Source organism: Pongo abelii, chromosome 17, assembly GCF_028885655.2.
Source record: "Pongo abelii isolate AG06213 chromosome 17, NHGRI_mPonAbe1-v2.0_pri, whole genome shotgun sequence".
NCBI lineage: Eukaryota > Metazoa > Chordata > Mammalia > Primates > Hominidae > Pongo > Pongo abelii.
The window spans coordinates 20,900,632-20,920,099 of NC_072002.2; the positions used below are offsets into that span (position 1 = coordinate 20,900,632).

Genomic DNA, 19,468 nt, shown 5'->3' on the forward strand with positions numbered 1-19,468 from the left:
TTACAGGTGGTGATGATGCCTGGCCAAGGTGAGCCAGCTTGAGGGTGTGTGCAGGAGTGTCTGGGGCGACTGTAACAAAGTGTCACCAACTGGGTGGCTTAAAACTATAGACATTTATTTTCTTACAGTCTGGAGATCAGCAGTTCAAAATCAAGGTATTGGCAGGACCACACTCTCTCCTAAGGCTCCTGGCCGCTTCCAGCTTCTGGTGGCTCCTGGCACTCCTTGGCTTGTGGCCGCATCACTCCAATCTCAGTCTTCATCATCAGGTGGCTCTCCTCTGTACTCGTCCTCTCCTCTTCTCTTCTAAGGACACTTGTCACTGGATTTAGGGCCCACTCTAATTCAAGATGATCTCATCTCAAGATCTTTAATTATATCTGCAAAACCCTTCTTCCAAATAAGGTCACAATCACAGGCTCCAGATAATGGGACGTAGACATGCCTTCTAGGAGCTACCACTCAACCGGTAACAGTAAAGAACGGACTGAGTAGGAGGGGAGGTCCCCATGGCCTTGTCATGGTCCCCTGCTGTGCTCCCATCTCATGTTTCTCTTTGTGTCTATCTACAACAGTCCTCATGCTTCTCAAGAGATGAAGATGCCTCAGATTCACCAAAGAAGGCACAATTCAACAAAATGGTTTTAAAGTGATTAATATTTCGGGATATTATCTTGCTCCACAGGCTTATATAAATTATCTTAGCTATCTATTCCCAACTCTTCTCTAAGCCTTTTATAACAACCTCACCCTAAAATGATTTGTATCCAGAATCTACACAGAACTCAAACAAATTTACAAGAAGAAAACAACCCCATTAAAAAGTGGGGGAAGGATATGAACAGACACTTCTCAAAAGAAGACATTTATGCAGCCAACAGACACATGAAAAAATGCTCATCATCACTGGCCATCAGAGAAATGCAAATCCAAACCACAATGAGATACCATCTCACACCAGTTAGAATGGCGATCATTAAAAAGTCAGGAAACAACAGGTGCTGGAGAGGATGTGGAGAAATGGGAACACTTTGACACTGTTGGTGGGACTGTAAACTAGTTCAACCATTGTGGAAGACAGTGTGGCAATTCCTCAAGGATCTAGAACTAGAAATACCACTTGACCCAGTCATCCCATTACTGGGTATATACCCAAAGGATTATAAATCATGCTGCTATAAAGACACATGCACACGTATGTTTATTGCGGCACTGATTCACAATAACAAAGACTTGGAACCAACCCAAATGTCCATCAATGATAGACTGGATTAAGAAAATGTGGCACATATACACCATGGAATACTATGCAGCCATAAAAAATGATGAGTTCATGTCCTTTGTAGGGACACGGATAAAGCTGGAAATCATCATTCTCAGCAAACTATCTCAAGGACAGAAAACCAAACACCACATGTTCTCACTCATAGGTGGGAAATGAACAATGAGAACACTTGGACACAGGAAGGGGAACATCACACACCAGGGCCTGTTGTGGGGTGGGGGGAGGGGGAAGGATAGCATTAGGAGATATACCTAATGTAAATGATGAGTTAATGGGTGCAGCACACCAACATGGCACATGTATACATATGTAACAAACCTGCACGTTGTGCACATGTACCCTAGAACTTAAAGTATAATAATAAAATAAATAAATAAATAAATAAATAAAATAAACTTAAATTTCTATTTTTCATGAAAAAAATAAAAAATAAAAATAAAAAGTAAAATGACTTGTCTCTCCCAGGAGCTCTTACTGTAAGATACACTTAGCTATAAGACCATCATAAGAACTTCCTGCTTTTCAGAGCACAAATTGTGCAACATAATCAGTTCTCAATTTTGAAATATGTCAGTATTATTTGGCTTAAGTCCCTAGTTGACTCATAGATGTTGTTCTTTTTATATCCCTTTCCAACCAGTAAACTCTCTGAAACTAGCTTACTTCCTCTTTTGTTAACTGCCATTTCACACATGCTGTAGAACGTGATCCTAAGCGTTGATCTCTCTGGGAAAACGTTCTTGGAACTCATTATAAAAATGGCCTTTGGGAGGAAAATTAAACAACTGGATATGGAATCACACCTCTTTTATGTAACAGAGGCAAGCATAGCCTTTAGTTAACTGAAACAGAGCCTATTTTCTCTTTCTGTATACTCATGTTAGAAACTGAGGCACACACATTTCCTCTTAGTTCCATCATATATCCGTGAAGGTAAGTCTCTGAAGCCTACACTGAAATGAGAGTGGGCTGCTGTGGCCTATACAGAGTTTCTGGATTCTAAAATGCTGCTAAGTAAAACCAATACAAAACACCAAGTTCCAAGAAGGGCATAGCAACACAGTGACAAACGCTTCTATCACATGTCAACAGAATAAAGGCCTGAGTAGTCCTAAAGACCTAAATATCTGACAAGAAGACAGAAAGATAATCCCCCATGGCACATAAAATCATCAGGAAGGAAGGAGGCCTTAACTAAGCCGGGCACAAAGGGAAGGGAAGGTGATATTCACTGAGATTGAGTCATTGAAGCACAAATGTCTGGCTGTGAGGGGCAAATGTTAGAAAGATGAATGCATTGTCATAACTTTTCAGTAGCTAGGAGGCAGGAATGTTTCCCTGGCAACAAGGAAAACACCATTTGATAAACGTGTGGTCAATGCTACTTTACTCTGGCAACTTCATTCTGTTTGGGGACCAGGAGATTTGTCACAAGCATTTCTTAAAGAGGCCATAGCATGCAGACCCCAGTTTTCCACATGCATGAGCCTGGGTGTAAACTAAGGATAAAAATAACAGCTGCCATCCATCAAAAGCTTAGGAAGCTTCAGCGTGATGCTCAGCTCCCTGCAAGAGACCACACACACGAAGGGATGGCCAGGAGTTAGGGCTTCTGGGATAAGACAGGTCTGAATCTAAATCTGATTTCTGTGACTTGTCAGCTATGTGATTTAGGGGAAATTACTAGGCCTGCTTAAACCTCGGTCTTCTTAACTGTAAACTAAAGACATTAATGATAACTATCTCACAGGGTTGTTATGATTGTCAAATGAAACAAAGCACATAAAGCACTCAGCTCAATGCCAAGAGCGCAGCGAGGGCTCACAAATGCAAGACGCTCTCATTGATAGACAAATTATCTCATTGCATCTGCACCTGCAGTAATGCAGAATAACTGGACTCTTGCACAGGGACATATCTCTCAAGAGATGTGGGGCTGTGCACTAAGAAGATCTTGAAATGGATTCCAAGTCCTGAAAGATCCTGAAATGGCTGCAAGTTTCTACTGAGCAGCAAGTCACAGTGCAAGCTAACTCTGAGGTGGTCCTAAACCCCCAGGACAGATAATAAGTTCCACAGAAAGGTGCAGACAATGGCTATGGATGCTCAGAGGAAGGAAGAATTGCCTAGGGAAGAAATCCAACTGCCATAAAACATTAGCTTGGCCATAGGCTAGGGAAATTGAGAGCTGAGGGCAACTAGGTGGTTTGGGGACAGAAAATGAGAAAGGAGCCTCCAGAGCTGGCCTGCGTCAGTGTCTGAGAAATGATAGCGATTACTTAAAATTCTGGTTCCAAGATGAGAGGAGTTGGAGAATTAAGGTGGAATTTTGGAGGTCTGAATTTTAGCCAGAACTTCCAATATGTGGTACCACCAAAAAACAGCTCTTTATACTCATTAATTAAAGGTGGAAAGTGAATCTTTCTTGATCTGCAGATAAAGCACAGAAACAAGAGAAAAGGAAAACAGCCAGGCATACATGGGATAGTAAATTGAACATAGCAGATTGTAATCAAGCTATGTACACGTTGCATGCATGCCCACCTGTCCACAGTTTGTGGGTTGATTCCTCGCACTCCGCAGTGAGATCGGCTGGGTGTTGTACATTGCAGACAAGGCCTGGGATAAAGAAGTGGGTCCCTGGGAGGGGCACTAACTGGAAGAGGGACGCACTTACGAGAGGTGCAGAGGGCATCCCCTGATTCCTGGGAGGATGACTATGAAAGAACCAGCATGAATGTGGAAGATCCCCTTGTTGTGCTATTCTTGCCTCAAGAACGACTAAGACTCAGAGAGCCATGCTTTGCAAGGAACCTCTACAGGCATCGTTACGTTTATTCCTCTCTTTTCTGATCACTGCTCTCCTGCCAACCCCAGCTGCCCTTCCTGCCATTTGTGGTCTGAAACGTCATCTCATCACAGTCAAGTTCTCAGCCCAGGGTGATGATGCCTGCCCTGGCCCCAGAGTGAGGGAAAGGGGAAGAGGGATGAAAGGAAGAAAGAAAATTCTTACAACCATGTACCCCTCCTGTAAGGAAAACCCAAATCCAGAGAAGTCCCACTGAGGGACCACCAAATGATGAGAGGGCAGCCTGACATGTGACTTACCAGAAGCTCCCTCTGATGTCTGAGCCCTGGAGGCCAGGCAGGACTGGCACAGACAGGTTCACCCTCTCCAGGAAGGGGTTCGCTTGGAGCAGATAAAACCATTGGCCACAGGTTTCTGTGGCACTGTCAGTCACATTACAAGCTCACTCAGTGTGGTCTCAAATCCCAGCCCCAGACCCAACCTTGCCCTACACTGACTCTGACTTCTGTTCATCAACCAAGACTTAGTCCACTTTGTCCCTAGGACCCCTGCTGGTGGCTATGGCAACCAGGCCTGCTACAACACCCATCTGGAAACCAACCTTTAACCTCCTGCTTAGAAATAATGCCCTTCTTTTCCAATCATAATGTACTTAAGCCTTGCTGGGGCCAGGTCCCACCCCACTTGAGCCCAGTGAGCAGTACTTTCTGCCCCCGTTTGTAAAGGCTCATCCTCATTGCGTGCAAGGCTGAGGCATGATACACCAGACCCTAAATTAGTTACAATTCCAGGTGGGGGTGAGGCATGCTGCCACCCGCTCCAGTTCATTTTAAAGCCAGTTGCAATTGCTCTCTTTACAGACAGCTTGTCATTACAGAAGGACTTCAGCCCTGGGACAAGGCACAGAAAAGTCCAGGGAAGCTGTGGCTCTCCTGGATTCTGGCCTTATGCCAAAATAGCCACCTGGACCTCACCAGAGGCCCAAAGGGGCCACTAACATCAGCCCAAACTTTCACCAAGTGGTCTCTTCAAAGGAGAAACAATGAATAAGTAGAAAATTAGGTCAGATTAGAAGAGAGATGACATATTCTACCTAAGCATACCCATGATGCCACAACATCATGGATCCTTCCCATATGTTATACATATGGATATGGCTGGAAGTGAAAAACCAATATCCCCACATGGCATTACATCTATGCTATATATGGATAGATATCCCCATCCTTCCCAATAGTTCAACACTTAATTGATTCAGCCTGGCTTCAGAATCAACTGTGAATGTAACCAAAATGAATAGATTTTGATTGCTAAGATTCTGTTTTTCCACTAGACCAGAATCACATGCAATTGAAATAAGAAAAGTGCTCTTTCAATGCTTAGATGCAGAACTAGTTCTGGATCAACCCAACCAGCCTCTTCCACTCTCTGGGTTTGTGATTTATTCTCAGAAAGGACGTCATACTTTGCCCTTTTTTTCTTTCAAATGATTACACTTTTTCATAGTTTTCAAAGACTTTGCCTTTAAATAGATCTCAATTCTCAAATTAACCCAATTCAGATTTTATAATTATATATTCAATATTTAAGATCTCCAAAATAATTCTGTTCCAAAAACATACTCAAACCACCTCCACCTGCCTCCATTCTCTAGTTGTTTTTAATCCATTTTTTCTTGCAATCCCCTTTTAGTTGTCAGTGTTTTCCATTTTAAATTCATCATTGAGACTTTCTAGCAACAAGTTAAGTTCTCAGAGAAGAAAAATACTTCTGGTATAAATTATCAATTGCTGCATAACAAATCATCCCCAAATTTACTGGATTGAAACAAAAAGAGTCATTTCTTTGCTCACGATTTTGCAATGTGAGCAGGCGTGGTGGGGACTCGCCTGTGCTTTTTGCACTTCTGTTGTCAGAGTAGCTCAGCTGGGCCTGTGGTGGCACTTCCGTGATAGCTCACTTATGCGGCCAGCAGATGCTGCTGGCTGAGGGTGGGGAGCTCAGCGGGGCTGCTGACTAGGTGCCACACTTTTCCTTCATGTTGTCCCCTTCACGTAGCTGCTAGAGCTTCCTCCTAGCATGACAGCTTCCTCCAGAGGGAATAAGCTGCCACTGCAGGTATTCATTCAATATTACCCACTTCTTTCATATTGGTATTAGCTGAAGTAGTCATAGACCCATCCCAGAATCAAGGGGAAGAGACATAAGCTCCTGAGGAGAGAACCATCACGCACATACAGAGCTGAATGGAATTTCTTGAGGTTATGTTTGAACACAATCCCCCCTCTGGCCAGAACAATCCGTGTTCTCCTCCTGCAAAAAATACACGAACCTCTCCAAAGACCCTAAAACTCTTTATCTCATGAAAGCATCAACTCAGATTCCAGGATATTGTCATCCAAATCACAAGATAATTCTCCTCCAGTGAGGTTCCTTGGGTGCAACTTCTTGGGTGGCTTATCTCAGTTTGAAGATCTGTGAATCATGGGCCTCACATACGCCCAACCTGGGACAAGCATCAGATCATTGCTGTAGTTCCTCCCATCTCAAAGCAGGGGGAGGGAGGAAGCATGTAGTCGTGGGCCCAGGGCACTTGTCAAATCCACGGACACGTCACCAGTTTCTTAATTAGTGGCTCGAGTTCCACTAGCTGGGAGTGGTTCTCAGTGATTTTTGACTCCATGTTCTGAATCACCCTTCTTTTCCCATAAGAAATGGCCCAAGCATATAGCGAAGAAATTTCTCAGCCTGCTTCCTTTCATAGGAACATAAGGACCCACATTCTTTTTATTATCTTTGTCTTTGTCCCTTTCAATCCAAGATGACATGCTTCCTTTAAAACTTTTGTGAGTTTCTTATGTATCAAATTAGACAAAAGTCACAACCACACCCCATTAAACAAAAATGATAACCACATTTCTTTCCAGGATGGGTATTTCTACCTTAAGTCCCATGTGAGACTGATATGGGAGAATGCCCCTGAGATTCTTAGAAGCCTAATTGCCTAGCTGGCAGGTGTACACAGCACACCCTTAGCATTATTGGGATAATTTTTTTCTAGCTTAAAGGCACCATCTTAAGGCTACCTTACTCCAAGACCATGTTATGCTGAAGGTGCTCTTTTTCTTTTGCCTAAGGCCATATATTACTTTCAGAGTGTCATGCTATCTGGAGAGGCTGGTGTATTAGTCTGTCTTCCCACTGCTATGAAGACATACCCGAGACTGGGTAATCTGTAAAGAAAAGAGGTTTAATGGACTCACAGTTCTGCATTGCTGAGGAGGCAATTTTATTGGATTACAAACTATACCAATAAACTAAATTTTATTGGATTATGTACTAACGTGATTTTTCAAAAATATATTATAGATATATGAAATGTATACTTTCTATGCTTGAGATACAAAGTTTATACATACATATACATTTTTGCACAAACGCACCATGTATACACACATGAAAAGCACAGATACTCAAGTTTATTTTTCACATCACTCAATTCTTTGTGTTTTGCTTAGCGGAACTGTTCACAAGATGAGTATTAAATCTCCCACTATGCTTCTGTCATTTTTAAGTTTTCTTTGCGGTTCTAATAGTTTTTCCATTATTTACTCAGCTAGTATTTTGTGTTGCCTATACATATTTTTGGATATTATATTACCTTCATCGTTCCTTCTGTAATGACGACATCCATCTTTTTCCTCTTAATACCATTCACACGTTTCATATTGACTGATATTGTCACGGCCATTTTTATGTGCATTTACTTGGTATCTCTGTCTCAAGCACTTTATTTTCCACTTTTACTTAACATTCCTTCTTTATTTTATTTTAATTTATTTTTATTTTATTTTATTTTATTTTTTAAGTCCCATGGTCCATGTGCAAGATGTGCAAGTTTGTTACGTAGTAAACGTGTGCCATGGTGGTTTGCTGCACCCATCAACCCATCACCCAGGTATTAAGCCCGGCATGCATTAGCTCTTTTCCTAGTTCTCGCCCCCACTGCATTCCCCCAACAGGCTCCAGTGTGTGTTGTTCTCCTCCCTGTGTCCATGTATTCTCATTGTTCAGCTCCCACTTACAAGTGAGAACATCGCTTTCCTTTTAGATGAGGTTTGTTTTGTTTTGTTTTTTGTTTTTGTTTTTGTTTTTGTTTTGAGACAGAGTCTTGCTCTTCGCCCAGGCTGAAGTGCAGTGGCCCAATCTCGGCTCACTGCAACCTCTGTCTCCAAGGTTCAAGCAATTCTCTGCCTCAACCTCCCGAGTAGCTGGGATTACAGGCCCCCACCACCATGCCCGGCCAATTTTTGTATTTTTGGTAGAGACAGGGTTTCACCATCTTGGCCAGCCTGGTCTCGAACTCCTGAACTCATGATCCACCTGCCTCAGCCTCCCAAAGCGGTGGGATTACAGGCGTAAGCCACCCACCGCACCTGGCCAAGGTTTGTTTTTAACCCAAATTGCTGTCCCTGCTTCTGCCAGAAGACTTCAGAGTGTCCCATGGAGTGTACTGACTATGGCACTTATTTGACTGCCTCCCTGTTTAGATGTACTATTCATTTAATTTGTTGTTGCCTCTTTTTCTGTTTTCTTACATGTGTTAATTTGATCAAATTACTTGTCCTTTTCTTTCTTTTTTTTTGAAATGGAGTCTTCCTCTGTCACCCAGACTGGAGTGCAGTGGTGCAATCTTGGCTCACTGCAACCTCTGCCTCCTGGGTTCAAGTGATTCTCCTGCCTCAGCCACCTGAGTAGCTGGGACTACAAGTGCCTAACACCATGCCTGGCTAATTTTTGTATTTTTAGTAGAGACAAGTTTTCACCACGTTGGCCAGGATGGTCTCAATCTCCTGACCTCGTGATCTACCTTCCTTGGCCTCCCAAAGTGCTGGGATTACAGGTGTGAGCCACTGCACCTGGCCATCCTTCTCATTTTTAACCTTATCTTAATTTGGAAATTCTTCTGTAATTCTTAATTCTACTCATGGTTCCTTCTCTTTCTCAACATTTATTCTTCTGTTATAAAGATCTCAATAGCTCCTCTTTGAAAAGCCTCTGTTGCCCATGGTTTTCCTTTTCCTCAGTAAGAAGAGCATTTAAACGCCTTTATTACTCATCTTATCCCCTAAATCTTTGGGTTTGGCTGATATAGTTTACTCTTTTTAGTTCCAGACTATTATTAAGTTTTGCCATGCTGGTGACTACCATATTATACCCTGGCCTAACCACACACAACAATACAGCTCAGTCCATAGAAAGCTACTGAGGAAGCTACACATCCACAGATCTCACAGAGACTCCAATTGCACACCACGTGCGCATGCATATACACACATGTACATGCATCCATACACCACAGTCTGGTTCTCCAAGACCTGATTTTTTATCTTGTTCAGTGCATGATCCAAGTTCCCAAGGCAGATTCTGTTGTAGTTTAATGTCCCCACATTGTAAAACCTACTTCAGAACTGCCAGCTGCCAGCTACCAGTGGTCCTCTGTTCAGATTCTTCTCTCTGCAGCCCCATAGAGCTTATTACCTGGGAACTTCCTATGAACAATCTTATTACATCACCTAAAATCCAATTTTTTTAGGACACAAGTAATGATATCAAATCCCAAACATCCCGATGTGGCATGCAACCATATCTATTGTATCTTGGAAGAAACATGGCATTTATTTTAGATCTTAGGCACTATTATCCACGGTGATCTGAGATTGTTCAATAATTGTATACATATATTAAAAAAAACATGTACACAAGCAGGAAAGATGTGAGCATCAATGAACCAACCGCAGAAGCAGCAGAAGTTGGAACCCAGTGACAACTGGGGTGCAGAGCCCCCTAACAAATGGGGGGTATCCCGCCAGCATCTTTTCTCACCTGAAGTCACTATGCAAGACATTGAGTCATAATTTTTTACTTGCTTGGTAAAGTCAAATAAAAATTCAGCCAACAGCTGTGTGTGGATTCCTCTGAGTTTCCATCCAAGAGTGGAACTCCATCTGTGGGTGGCTGAGCAGCTCTGCGTTTCTGGTGTAAGTCTCTGGAGTCCTCTTGGCTCCATTGGCACATGGGGGCCTCACTGGTTGATCCAAGGAGCAGCATGTGCTCAGAGAGGGGAAGGGATATTGCAGCTCAAGCCTGAGGTGAGTGTTGTCCTAGAGGGGAAAATGTGCATACCAGCTTTCTATGAGCATTCAGCAAAGTAGGCTATTTTGACAAATGTGCATTACATGCTTTGCACAGACACATAGCTTAGTGACAATGTGACATACACTGATTTCTTAAGGAACAAGAAAAATGTTAAAGCTGCTACCCAAGGAGAAATGAAACCAGTTACCAGATAACTTAAACAAAAACACCTGCAAGGGAGAGCGTGCAAAATGAGGGAGGCCCAGGTGCCTACCCCTGAGGAGCTCATGTGCTAGCAGAGAAAACGCTGCAGGAAGCCATCACACTGCCGTGAGGTGAGCACAAGGGGAGTCCCACGAGAGAGCAGCAGAGCAATCCCCTCCCTCTGGAAGGGAGCCGGGTAGAGTCACGGGAGCTGATGGAGGCTGCGGCTGGGTGGGGGATGCCACACAGCTTGGAAGACGGTGTTTCAGGCTAGCCACAGGGCACAGACTGACAGATGAGCCAGTGCCCCGCATGCATTCAGGTCCTGCAGGTTTTTCAGGGTGTATAGAGGTGGGGGAAGGTGCCAGCCCCGCTCCCCAGGAATCTGGAGATGTAACGGAGTCATACCACAAACAGTGTTTACATTAAGGAGTATAGCTTGGATGGGATAGACCAGCAATCTTCAAACATTTGTGCTCAGGTCCCCACCAAAAGGATTTAGGAAACCTCCCTCCTCAATGGAAGTCCCAGGTGACTTCCAGCACTTTTCATTATAGGCTTAAGTAACTGCAAAGGATGTCATTCTCAGCATACTGTAAGTGTTTCTTTTAAGCTGTTACATCACTTATTACATTCAATGGAGTCTAAATACTATACAATTTGATATCTACACCATGATCCATTTTTTAAAATGCAATGTCTTCCAAAAGTCATAAATCTTAGATTATTTTTGTTTTTTCCTTGAACTTACTGGGAGTAACTTTCTTTTGTTTGGGAAAGCACTTTATTGGGCCTCTTGCTTAAGCAGAGATGCGCAGGCCTAGAAGAGATGGAACATTGAGACAGGCAGTTTAATTGCTGTGCAACAGAGATTCTCAGACTCCCGGGCCTCGGAAGCCCCTGGAGGGTGGTCCCCCACCCACACCCCAGTTCTGACCCCCGGTCTGCTGCTGTCCTACGCATGTGCAGGCGATCCTCCAGCTGCTTGTCTGCTGACCACACTGTGAAAATCGCTGCTCAAGAAAATCAAGTAAAGAGGTATTTTTCTTGGACACATTTCTTTGTTTAAAAGAATTTTCTGTTTTCCTCTGGCCCAATGAGAATAAAAGGGAGACACCAAGGATCCTAGCTGCAGAGGATGTAACAGAAAAGACTCTGCTCTGGAGACCCAGGTTCCTCTCAAGGTAGGGTCAGGGAGAAGGAAAGAGAAAGCACCTTGTGGATACAAAGGACTGGTCCTAAAGTGGAAAGTCGTAGAGCAGTGACTGTTCTGTGAATTGCTAAATTGCCAGCACCCAAACTTTTAGCGGATGTTGAGTGAACCTGCAGTGCAGTGTGGCCATGAACCGGTCTCTGTGCCTGGAGACTGTCATCACCTCCCTGAGTCCTCTGTCCTAGGAGACCAAAGGGGAGGCTCACGTGCACTCCAGCAAAGAGGCGTGGGAACAGCCTCCAGCCTCAGGGACCAGGCATGGTCCAAGGCAAAGACAAGATGCCAGGGGCAGCAGCTCCCACACTCTGAGGCTGACAGCAGCCAGCGGACCCTGGTTATGAAATTGTAGCAGCAACTGGGGGAAGGAGCTAAACTCCCACAGCATCACAGAAAGCAAACTCGAGTTATTTCATTTCTATGTCAAAGGGAACACGAGGGAAATGCGGGACACGAACAAACCATGTCTGGTATAAGACAGCCTCCCAGGGTGACGCTGAGAGTGTCGTTTCACCTCTGGGGGGGTCTCAGTTTCCTTCTCTGCACATCAAAGTGTTTAAACTCATGGACCTCTAGGTGCCTTCTAGTTCTAAGAGCCTGGTATTTGCTAGAGGTTTTTGATTAAAAGAAATCACGATCGGTCCTGTGCATATGGACGGAAACAAAGCTAAATGCTTTCCTTCTCCTTTTCCAGGGAGGCTCTAAAACCAAAAGGAATTGGCGGAATGGTCAGCCCCAAACTGGAGAATTTATTCTCAGTCCTTTTTGTTTCTAAAGGTTTTGGAAACTTTTTCTTTTTCCATTTAAATGCTCACAAATAGCATTACTATCTCCCCGAAGGAGACAGGCAGTGCAAGGGAAGCATCTTAGACGACTTGGCCAAGTGTGAAAGGAGCATTCTGGGGTTCTGGGCTGTTGAAGTTTGAAAACCCTACTCTACACATATCTTCCAAGAGCACAAAGCACCCTCTCCCCGGCTATAAACCACCACAGCACTGCCATGAGGTTAAGCCTGGTGGATTGCACGGGCATTCCTGTTGCAGAGCCGTTCTGTTCCCGTGTAACCAGAGCCACTGCTCAGTGACACAGGGGCCCAGTCCCTGGGAAACCTGGGCCCTGCATAAGCACTAATCGGAGCCTGGGACCACAGCTGAGACCCCAAACACAGTGCTGGGAGTCCCAGGCTGATGGCACCTGCCAGGTGGCAAACACACTGCCATCTCTGCAAACTCCTCTCTGAGCCAGCTTTTATGGACTGTGTTCATCTGTGCTGTCAAAGAAAACATTTCAACAAATTGTGTTTAAAGACCTAATTGGCTTTTATTAATGATTCATGAGTTGCGTGGCACCCCATCTATGAAAGGGGCATTGATAGCTGGGCAGAGGAGGTAGGCTTTATAGGCAGAAAAGGCTGAAGAAGCAGAAAGAGGGAACAAAAAGCAGATGGGTTGTTTCAGAGTTACTTTCCTTATAGAGTCACTGACTTAGGTTGACTGAGCCCCTTAGGACTGGTTGCTCTGAATCTCCCAGTTTTTTTTTGGGAAACAGGCCCATTTCTAGGCTCAGTTTGGTTATATGGCACCTGGCACAAGTGACTCCACTCTGGTTTCGCCTGATCTGTTGTGGCCAGGTGCAGAAGCTCAGTTCAAACAATGGCCTCCACACATTGTATTTAATAGTGCAGAAATCTACTATTTGCCTCTCCAGATCCCCTGTCCAGCCTCTCCTCCGAGCTCTGTGGCCCAGGAGGCTGAGCACAAGGGATATATCAGTAACTTCCTTGCCCTGGCTTCTGGTTGGATTAAAGCCAAGAGTCGAACAGGAGAGAAGGGAGACAGGGTATTCTCCCAGCTCTCCCCTGCAGATCACCACAGGCTGGACACATGCCTCAGACCCAGGGCAGCTGAGAGGCATGGCTGTACCCAGATTCTGTGCTTTCTCTACTCTGCTTACATCTTTGTAAATGACTCTTTTATTAAACTTGTCTCAAATAATCCAGTCTGAGTCAACAATCCATTGCAGGGCATTGACTGTCTCTGTGTCTAACCAAAGCTCCAATCTGGGAAGGATGTGGGAATACTAGAAAAGTTCAGGAAGAGAAAACAATAAGTGATTATTGGGATGAAAATATAGAAGTCAGAAGAACTAAGGGTTACTTGAAGCAGAGAAGGCAGAGAGAAAGTGTTTGCTGTTGTGCAGACAGCAGGCACAGGCAAGGAGAGGCAACCTCAGGCTTTCATCCCCTCAGAGCAGCCGCTGGGCAGGAAGGCAAGTCAGCCTTTCTGGGGACAGTTTCTTCATTGGTGAGGCAAGGAGGGCTACACAGAGATAGAAGATTTCCAGTGTAGCTTTCAGCTCTCCCCAGGCTCTGACATTGACTCTGTGACCTGGTCTCACCCACTCTTTATTTTATAGCTTCTCCAGCCCCAGTGGTGGTGATCTGCACACAGTGGGGCTAAGGCACAAACCCTATTTCGTAAATAGCCACCACCTACCTCCCTAAATTAATAAACTAATAAACACAATTCTTATAACAGCCTTCAGGTTTAGGTTGTGGCGGGTGTCCCCACCTCTCCTTCGATGAGTAACTTGCACTCTCAAAGTCGCCCCCCACTCTGCCCCTACCCAGCAGTCAGGGAACTCCTGCGATTACAAGACAACAATGAAACAACAAAAGCAGTCATCACCAAGCATTTATATGTGCTAGGCACTGCCTTTACTCTCTCTGTCCACATTGACAAAGCACTTACCTACTTTTAATATACTCCTGTAGTTAAAAATTAAGTTCCTTTATATGGTATACAAGATTTTTTTATGATCTAAATTGTGCTGGCTTAACTCCTGCCACGTTCTCAGCACTCCCCACCCTCTATCCTTGTATTTAGTTTAACAATCTCCTGTGTAGCACTCACCATAGGCCAGGTGTTGTTCTAAATGCTTTACAAGTTAACTCATTTAAACAGCACTAACTAGTAATGTACTGGTTAGGATAGGGCAAACTAAGTTGCAGTAACAAACTGATCCTAAAGTATCAATAGCTTACCACACGAAGGTTTATTTTTCATGATGTGTGCAATGTGGATCCAAGAGGGCTCTGCTCCACATTGTCACTCAGGGACCCAGCCTGAGAGAAGCCTCCGTAGTTTTATTACATGAAACACATGGCCTCCAAGGCACCCACACAAGCAAAAAGAAAAGTGACAGGTGAGTCACACAGGCACTTCACCAGCTCAGCTTGGAGTTGACACTCCACACACAGTCCATTCAGGCTAGAACCAGTCACATGATCATTCGTAACCCAACTATAAGAAAAACTGAGAAATGTGGACCGGGCGCAGTGGCTCACGCCTGTAATCCCAGCACTTTGGGAGGCCAAGGAGGGCGGATCACGAGGTCAGGAGATCAAGACCATCCTGGCTAACATGGTGAAACCCCGTCTCTACTAAAAACACAAAAAATTAGCCAGGCCTGGTGGCGGGCGCCTGTAGTCCCAGCTACTCAGGAGGCTGAGGCAGGAGAATGGCGTGAACCTGGGAGGCGGAGCTTGCAGTGAGCTGAGATCGAGGCACTGCACTCCAGCCTGGGCGACAGAGCAAGACTCCATCTCAAAGAAAAAAGAAAGAAAAACTGAGAAATTTGGAGGATCACATGTGATGTTTGGTGAGCACAGTGTCTCTGCCACAACTAGGAGGTATTAATATTCTTTTAGAGAGAAGGAAACTAAAAAGCAAAGGCCTGGAAAGGTGAGGTAACTGGTTCAAAATCAGCTGCAGATCCAAAATCCATACCCGGGCAGTCTGGCTCCACAGTCCATATTGTGAACCACCATGACTGGCACATCCTTTCCCTCACCCTTCCCCGTTCACTCTCCACTCCTCCTAGATCCTCTCACACGCACTTTCATAATTGCTTTCCTGCACCTCCTGCGATCCTCTTCCCAACCATATCTGCTTAGCAAAATTCTGTTTACCCCTCAAAATGCAGCTTAAACAACATAGGAAGACATCCTTACGCTCACCTAAAGGAGGAATAGGTACTTTTACATCAGAGTTCCCCAAATATTTTAGATAGACTTTCGATCTAGCCCTTATCACTTGTGTGGCACACTTACACCTATGTGGTCCTTCTTCCCAACTAGATACTGAACTCTTCTAGGTCAGAGGCTGTGTCAGACACACCTGCATCCCCAGCACCTGCATGGTGCCAGGCGCGTGGTACATACTCACCGAATGAGAGCTGAATAAGTGAGGAAATGAATGGATAAATCTTCATTATCCTTTATGCAATGCATGAGATTGGTGTGAGGATGAAGAGCCAAGTGCATTTGGAAATTAACAGAAGGCTGACAAGAAGTCAGGAACAGGGGCCAAGTGCAGTGGCTCACACCTGTAATCTCAGCACTTTGAGAGGCCAAGGCAGGTGGATCACTTGAGTTCAGGAGTTCAAGACCAGCCTGGGCAACATGGCAAAACCCTATCACTACAAAAAATACAGTAATTAGCTGGGAATGGTGGCACATCCATGTAGTCCCAGCTACTCGGGAGGCTGAGGCAGGAGGATTGCTGGAGCCTGAGAGGTCGACGCTGTAGTTTGCGCTGCCGCATTCCAGCCTGGGTGACACAGTGAGACTGTGTCTCAAAAAGCAAAAGAAGATACTACCGTTTCCGGCACCACTTCTTTCTTTCCGTGCCGATAGCGCTCACGCAAGCATGGTTAACGTCCCTAAAACCCACCGGACTTTCTGTAAGAAGTGTGGCAAGCACCAACCCCACAAAGTGACACAGTACAAGAAGGGCAAGGATTCTCTGTATGCCCAGGGAAAGCGGCTTTATGACAGGAAGCAGAGTGGCTATGGTGGGCAGACTAAGCCAATTTTCCGGAAAAAGGCTAAAACTACGAAGAAGATTGTGCTAAGGCTTGAGTGCGTTGAGCCCAACTGCAGATCCAAGAGAATGCTGGCTATTAAAAGATGCAAGCATTTTGAACTGGGAGGAGATAAGAAGAGAAAGGGCCAAGTGATCCCGTTCTAAGTGTCATCTTTTATTATGAAGACAATAAAATCTCAAGGAGAGTCTTACTGAGCACCAGCTCTGTGCCAATCATTACTGTGGGGCTTTTATGCAAGTGGAGGTATTCTACAAATGGATTTCAAAATATGTCCTTGAAATCTGAAAAGTGGGCCCAAATGGGAACTGTAGACTGGAAATGTGCTTCCTTTGGCTTTATGGGTGGGAGCTACATTTGAGTCCTTGGCTGGTCCTCTTTAGGCTGGGTGGCATGGCTTTAGTGAGCCCTGTCAGTCATACTTATATGTCAAATACACTCTCCTAATTCACTGGGGTAGCTCAGATATTGGAGCAGTTACACAGTTGTTTATATATCCGACTAAAATAAGATTGCGTCGTACTTCCGTGAGAAAATATGCAATCAAGAGGCAGGCCCTCATCTCCCCTCCACCAGGCTATGGCCTCCCTACAGCTGTGCCTGCTGTCTCGACATTCTGGCCAAGGTCACCCTCTCCTCTAGTGCTCAGGATCCGCCCCCTGCCTGCTCAGGAATGTGTGTCCATCTCCGCTGCACTGTGACCTGCTGACCGAGCCCACGCTTTCTGCTGGATACTCTCATCCACAAACAAGTTACCTACCCACGAGGTCTTTTCCAAAAAGGCAGGTCCCGCTCACTCCCTATCCACTCCCCCTCCAAACCTTCTCACATCAAAATATACCCTATGCACTCCCCCTCCGCACCTTCTCACATCAAAACTTCTGAAAGCCCTCGCCATGTCTTGATCTCACTTCTATGTAGAATAATTAAAAAGTCGAATCCTTAGGAAGAGAGGAGAAGGGTGGCTGCCAGGGCCTGGGTTGGGGTCCTGGGGCAATGCTGGTCAAAGGCCATGAAGTTTCAGGGGTACAGGAGGAGTAAGTTCTGCAGGCCCGAGGTACAGCATGGTGACTGTAGCTAATCATGTGTTGTATGCTTGAAATGTGCAAAGAGAAGGGCAGGGGACGGTGGCTCATGCCTGTAATCCCAGCACTTTGGGAGGCCAAGGCGGGTGGATTGCCTAAGCTCAGGAGTTCAAGATCAGCCTGGGCAACGCGGTGAAACCCCGTCTCTACTAAACCACAAAAACTTAGCCGGGCATGGCAGCGTGCGCCTGTAGTCCCAGCTACTTGAGAGGCTGAGGCAGGAGAATTGCTTGTACCTGGGAGGCAGAGGTTGCAGTGAGCCGAGATGGCACCACTGCACTCCAGCCTGGGCAACAGAGGGAGAGTCCATCTCAAAAAAAAAAAAAAGAAAAGAAAAAGAAAAAGAAAAAAAAGGAAATGTGCAAAGAGAGCAGATCTGAAGTGTTCTCACCACACACGCAGAAAGGCAACTGCAGGCAGATGAGTATGTTCAGTAGATTGGCCGCAGTCAGCAGTCCACTGTAAGTATACACACAAAACATCATATACACCTTAAATATATACAATATTTATTTAAAACGTAAATGTAAATGTTTCATAAGAGCTTGTCCATGCTTGCTGTCTCCTCTCCTCACTTCCCATTTCCTCCTCAAGCAGCTGCCACCAGGCACCCACTTCTACCACTGTCCCGTCTCCCCTCTGGCCCCTACAACCCATGGAGAGGATCCTTTAAAGCCTGAATCAGGTCATGTCATCCTAGTCTTGACTCCTCATCGTTCTTACAGGAAAGTCTTAAGTGCTATCATGGCCTCTGCAGAGCCACTGAACTTCTCAGATCTGCATCTATAAATGGGGTCTGTGAGGTGACTTCACACATGTGCTGAGAAGACTAAATGTCGAGATATGTACAGCACTGAGAACATTCATCATAGCTGGCACGTAGGAAACCCACTGTGGATTCTTACCATTGCTTCCACTGCAGATTTCAGCAAAGACATCTGTGAGTTACCTTCCAACCCCAGCATTTTCTATGTCAGAATGGGGCAGTCCTGCAAACACAAAAGACAGATCCCTGGCCCTGTCTCTTCTTCCTGTCCCTTTCTGTTTCCCCATTGCATCTCCTTTCCCCTTGCTCTGCCTCCCAAGCCTCCCCCACCCTCCCACTCTTTCTCTCTCTCTGCCTCTTCAGCTTTTCCATGAGAGGGACAAGCACTGGGGAGGAAGTTGTATTTGTGAAAGTGACCGAGTTGTATACGATTGTGTGAGAAGAGAAAAAAGGGTGCATACAGAAGCCCTTTGAATGCTCCCTAAAATTCCCCTTTTCCATCCTATCTCTTGGGATGAGAGAGAGACTGGGCTGGTGACGGAATGGTGGCGCAGTTGTAACATGGTCATCAGAGTTCATCTACCAGCATCTCCACTTACAAGTTTGCTTTCCAATGATCACCAGCTGAATGGGTTTCCCTACAGCAAAGATATTTCTTTTAAAATACCACTATTTCAAGAGTGTTTGAACAGGGTTATAATAAAAACCATAGATATTGATATATGGTTTTAGATTTCCCTGAGCACTGTTACAAACCTGGTCTGAATTCTCACAACAGCCCACTTTACACAAGGCAATGGAGTCCTAGAGGCCTGGCACTCAGAACTCTGACCCCATGTCTTCTGGCTCTAAACCCTTTGTCATTTCTACTCTGCTCCTTCCAAGAGATTTTTGTCCCTTTTTCTCTAAAAATTGGAGCTAGAAGAGCCCCCAAAATGGAAGAACTAAAATAGCAATAGCTACTCTCTTTGCAGGGCTTAGCCAAACCCCTAGGCAACCTTCCCCCTGCTGGAAGTCTCTCTCTGTCCCTCCTAATCAGAGTGGCCCAGGTCCCACCCAGAGGACTGACCGAGGCTCGCCTCCTCCA

At 45.1% G+C, this 19,468-nt stretch overlaps 1 protein-coding gene across 1 annotated transcript; it reads left to right on the forward strand.

Moving 5' to 3' along the window:
- Positions 1-16,304: 16,304 nt before the first annotated feature.
- Positions 16,305-16,703, forward strand: LOC100442730 (large ribosomal subunit protein eL42-like). The gene has a single exon (XM_009252217.4). It carries the CDS (start codon positions 16,356-16,358, stop codon positions 16,674-16,676), a length of 321 nt encoding a protein of 106 aa, XP_009250492.1. The 5' UTR covers positions 16,305-16,355; the 3' UTR covers positions 16,677-16,703.
- Positions 16,704-19,468: the final 2,765 nt, after the last annotated feature.

Coding starts and splice junctions, on each gene's coding strand:
- LOC100442730 (XM_009252217.4), top strand. CDS start 16,356: ATGGTTAACGTCCCTAAAACCCACCGGACTTTCTGTAAGAAGTGTGGC.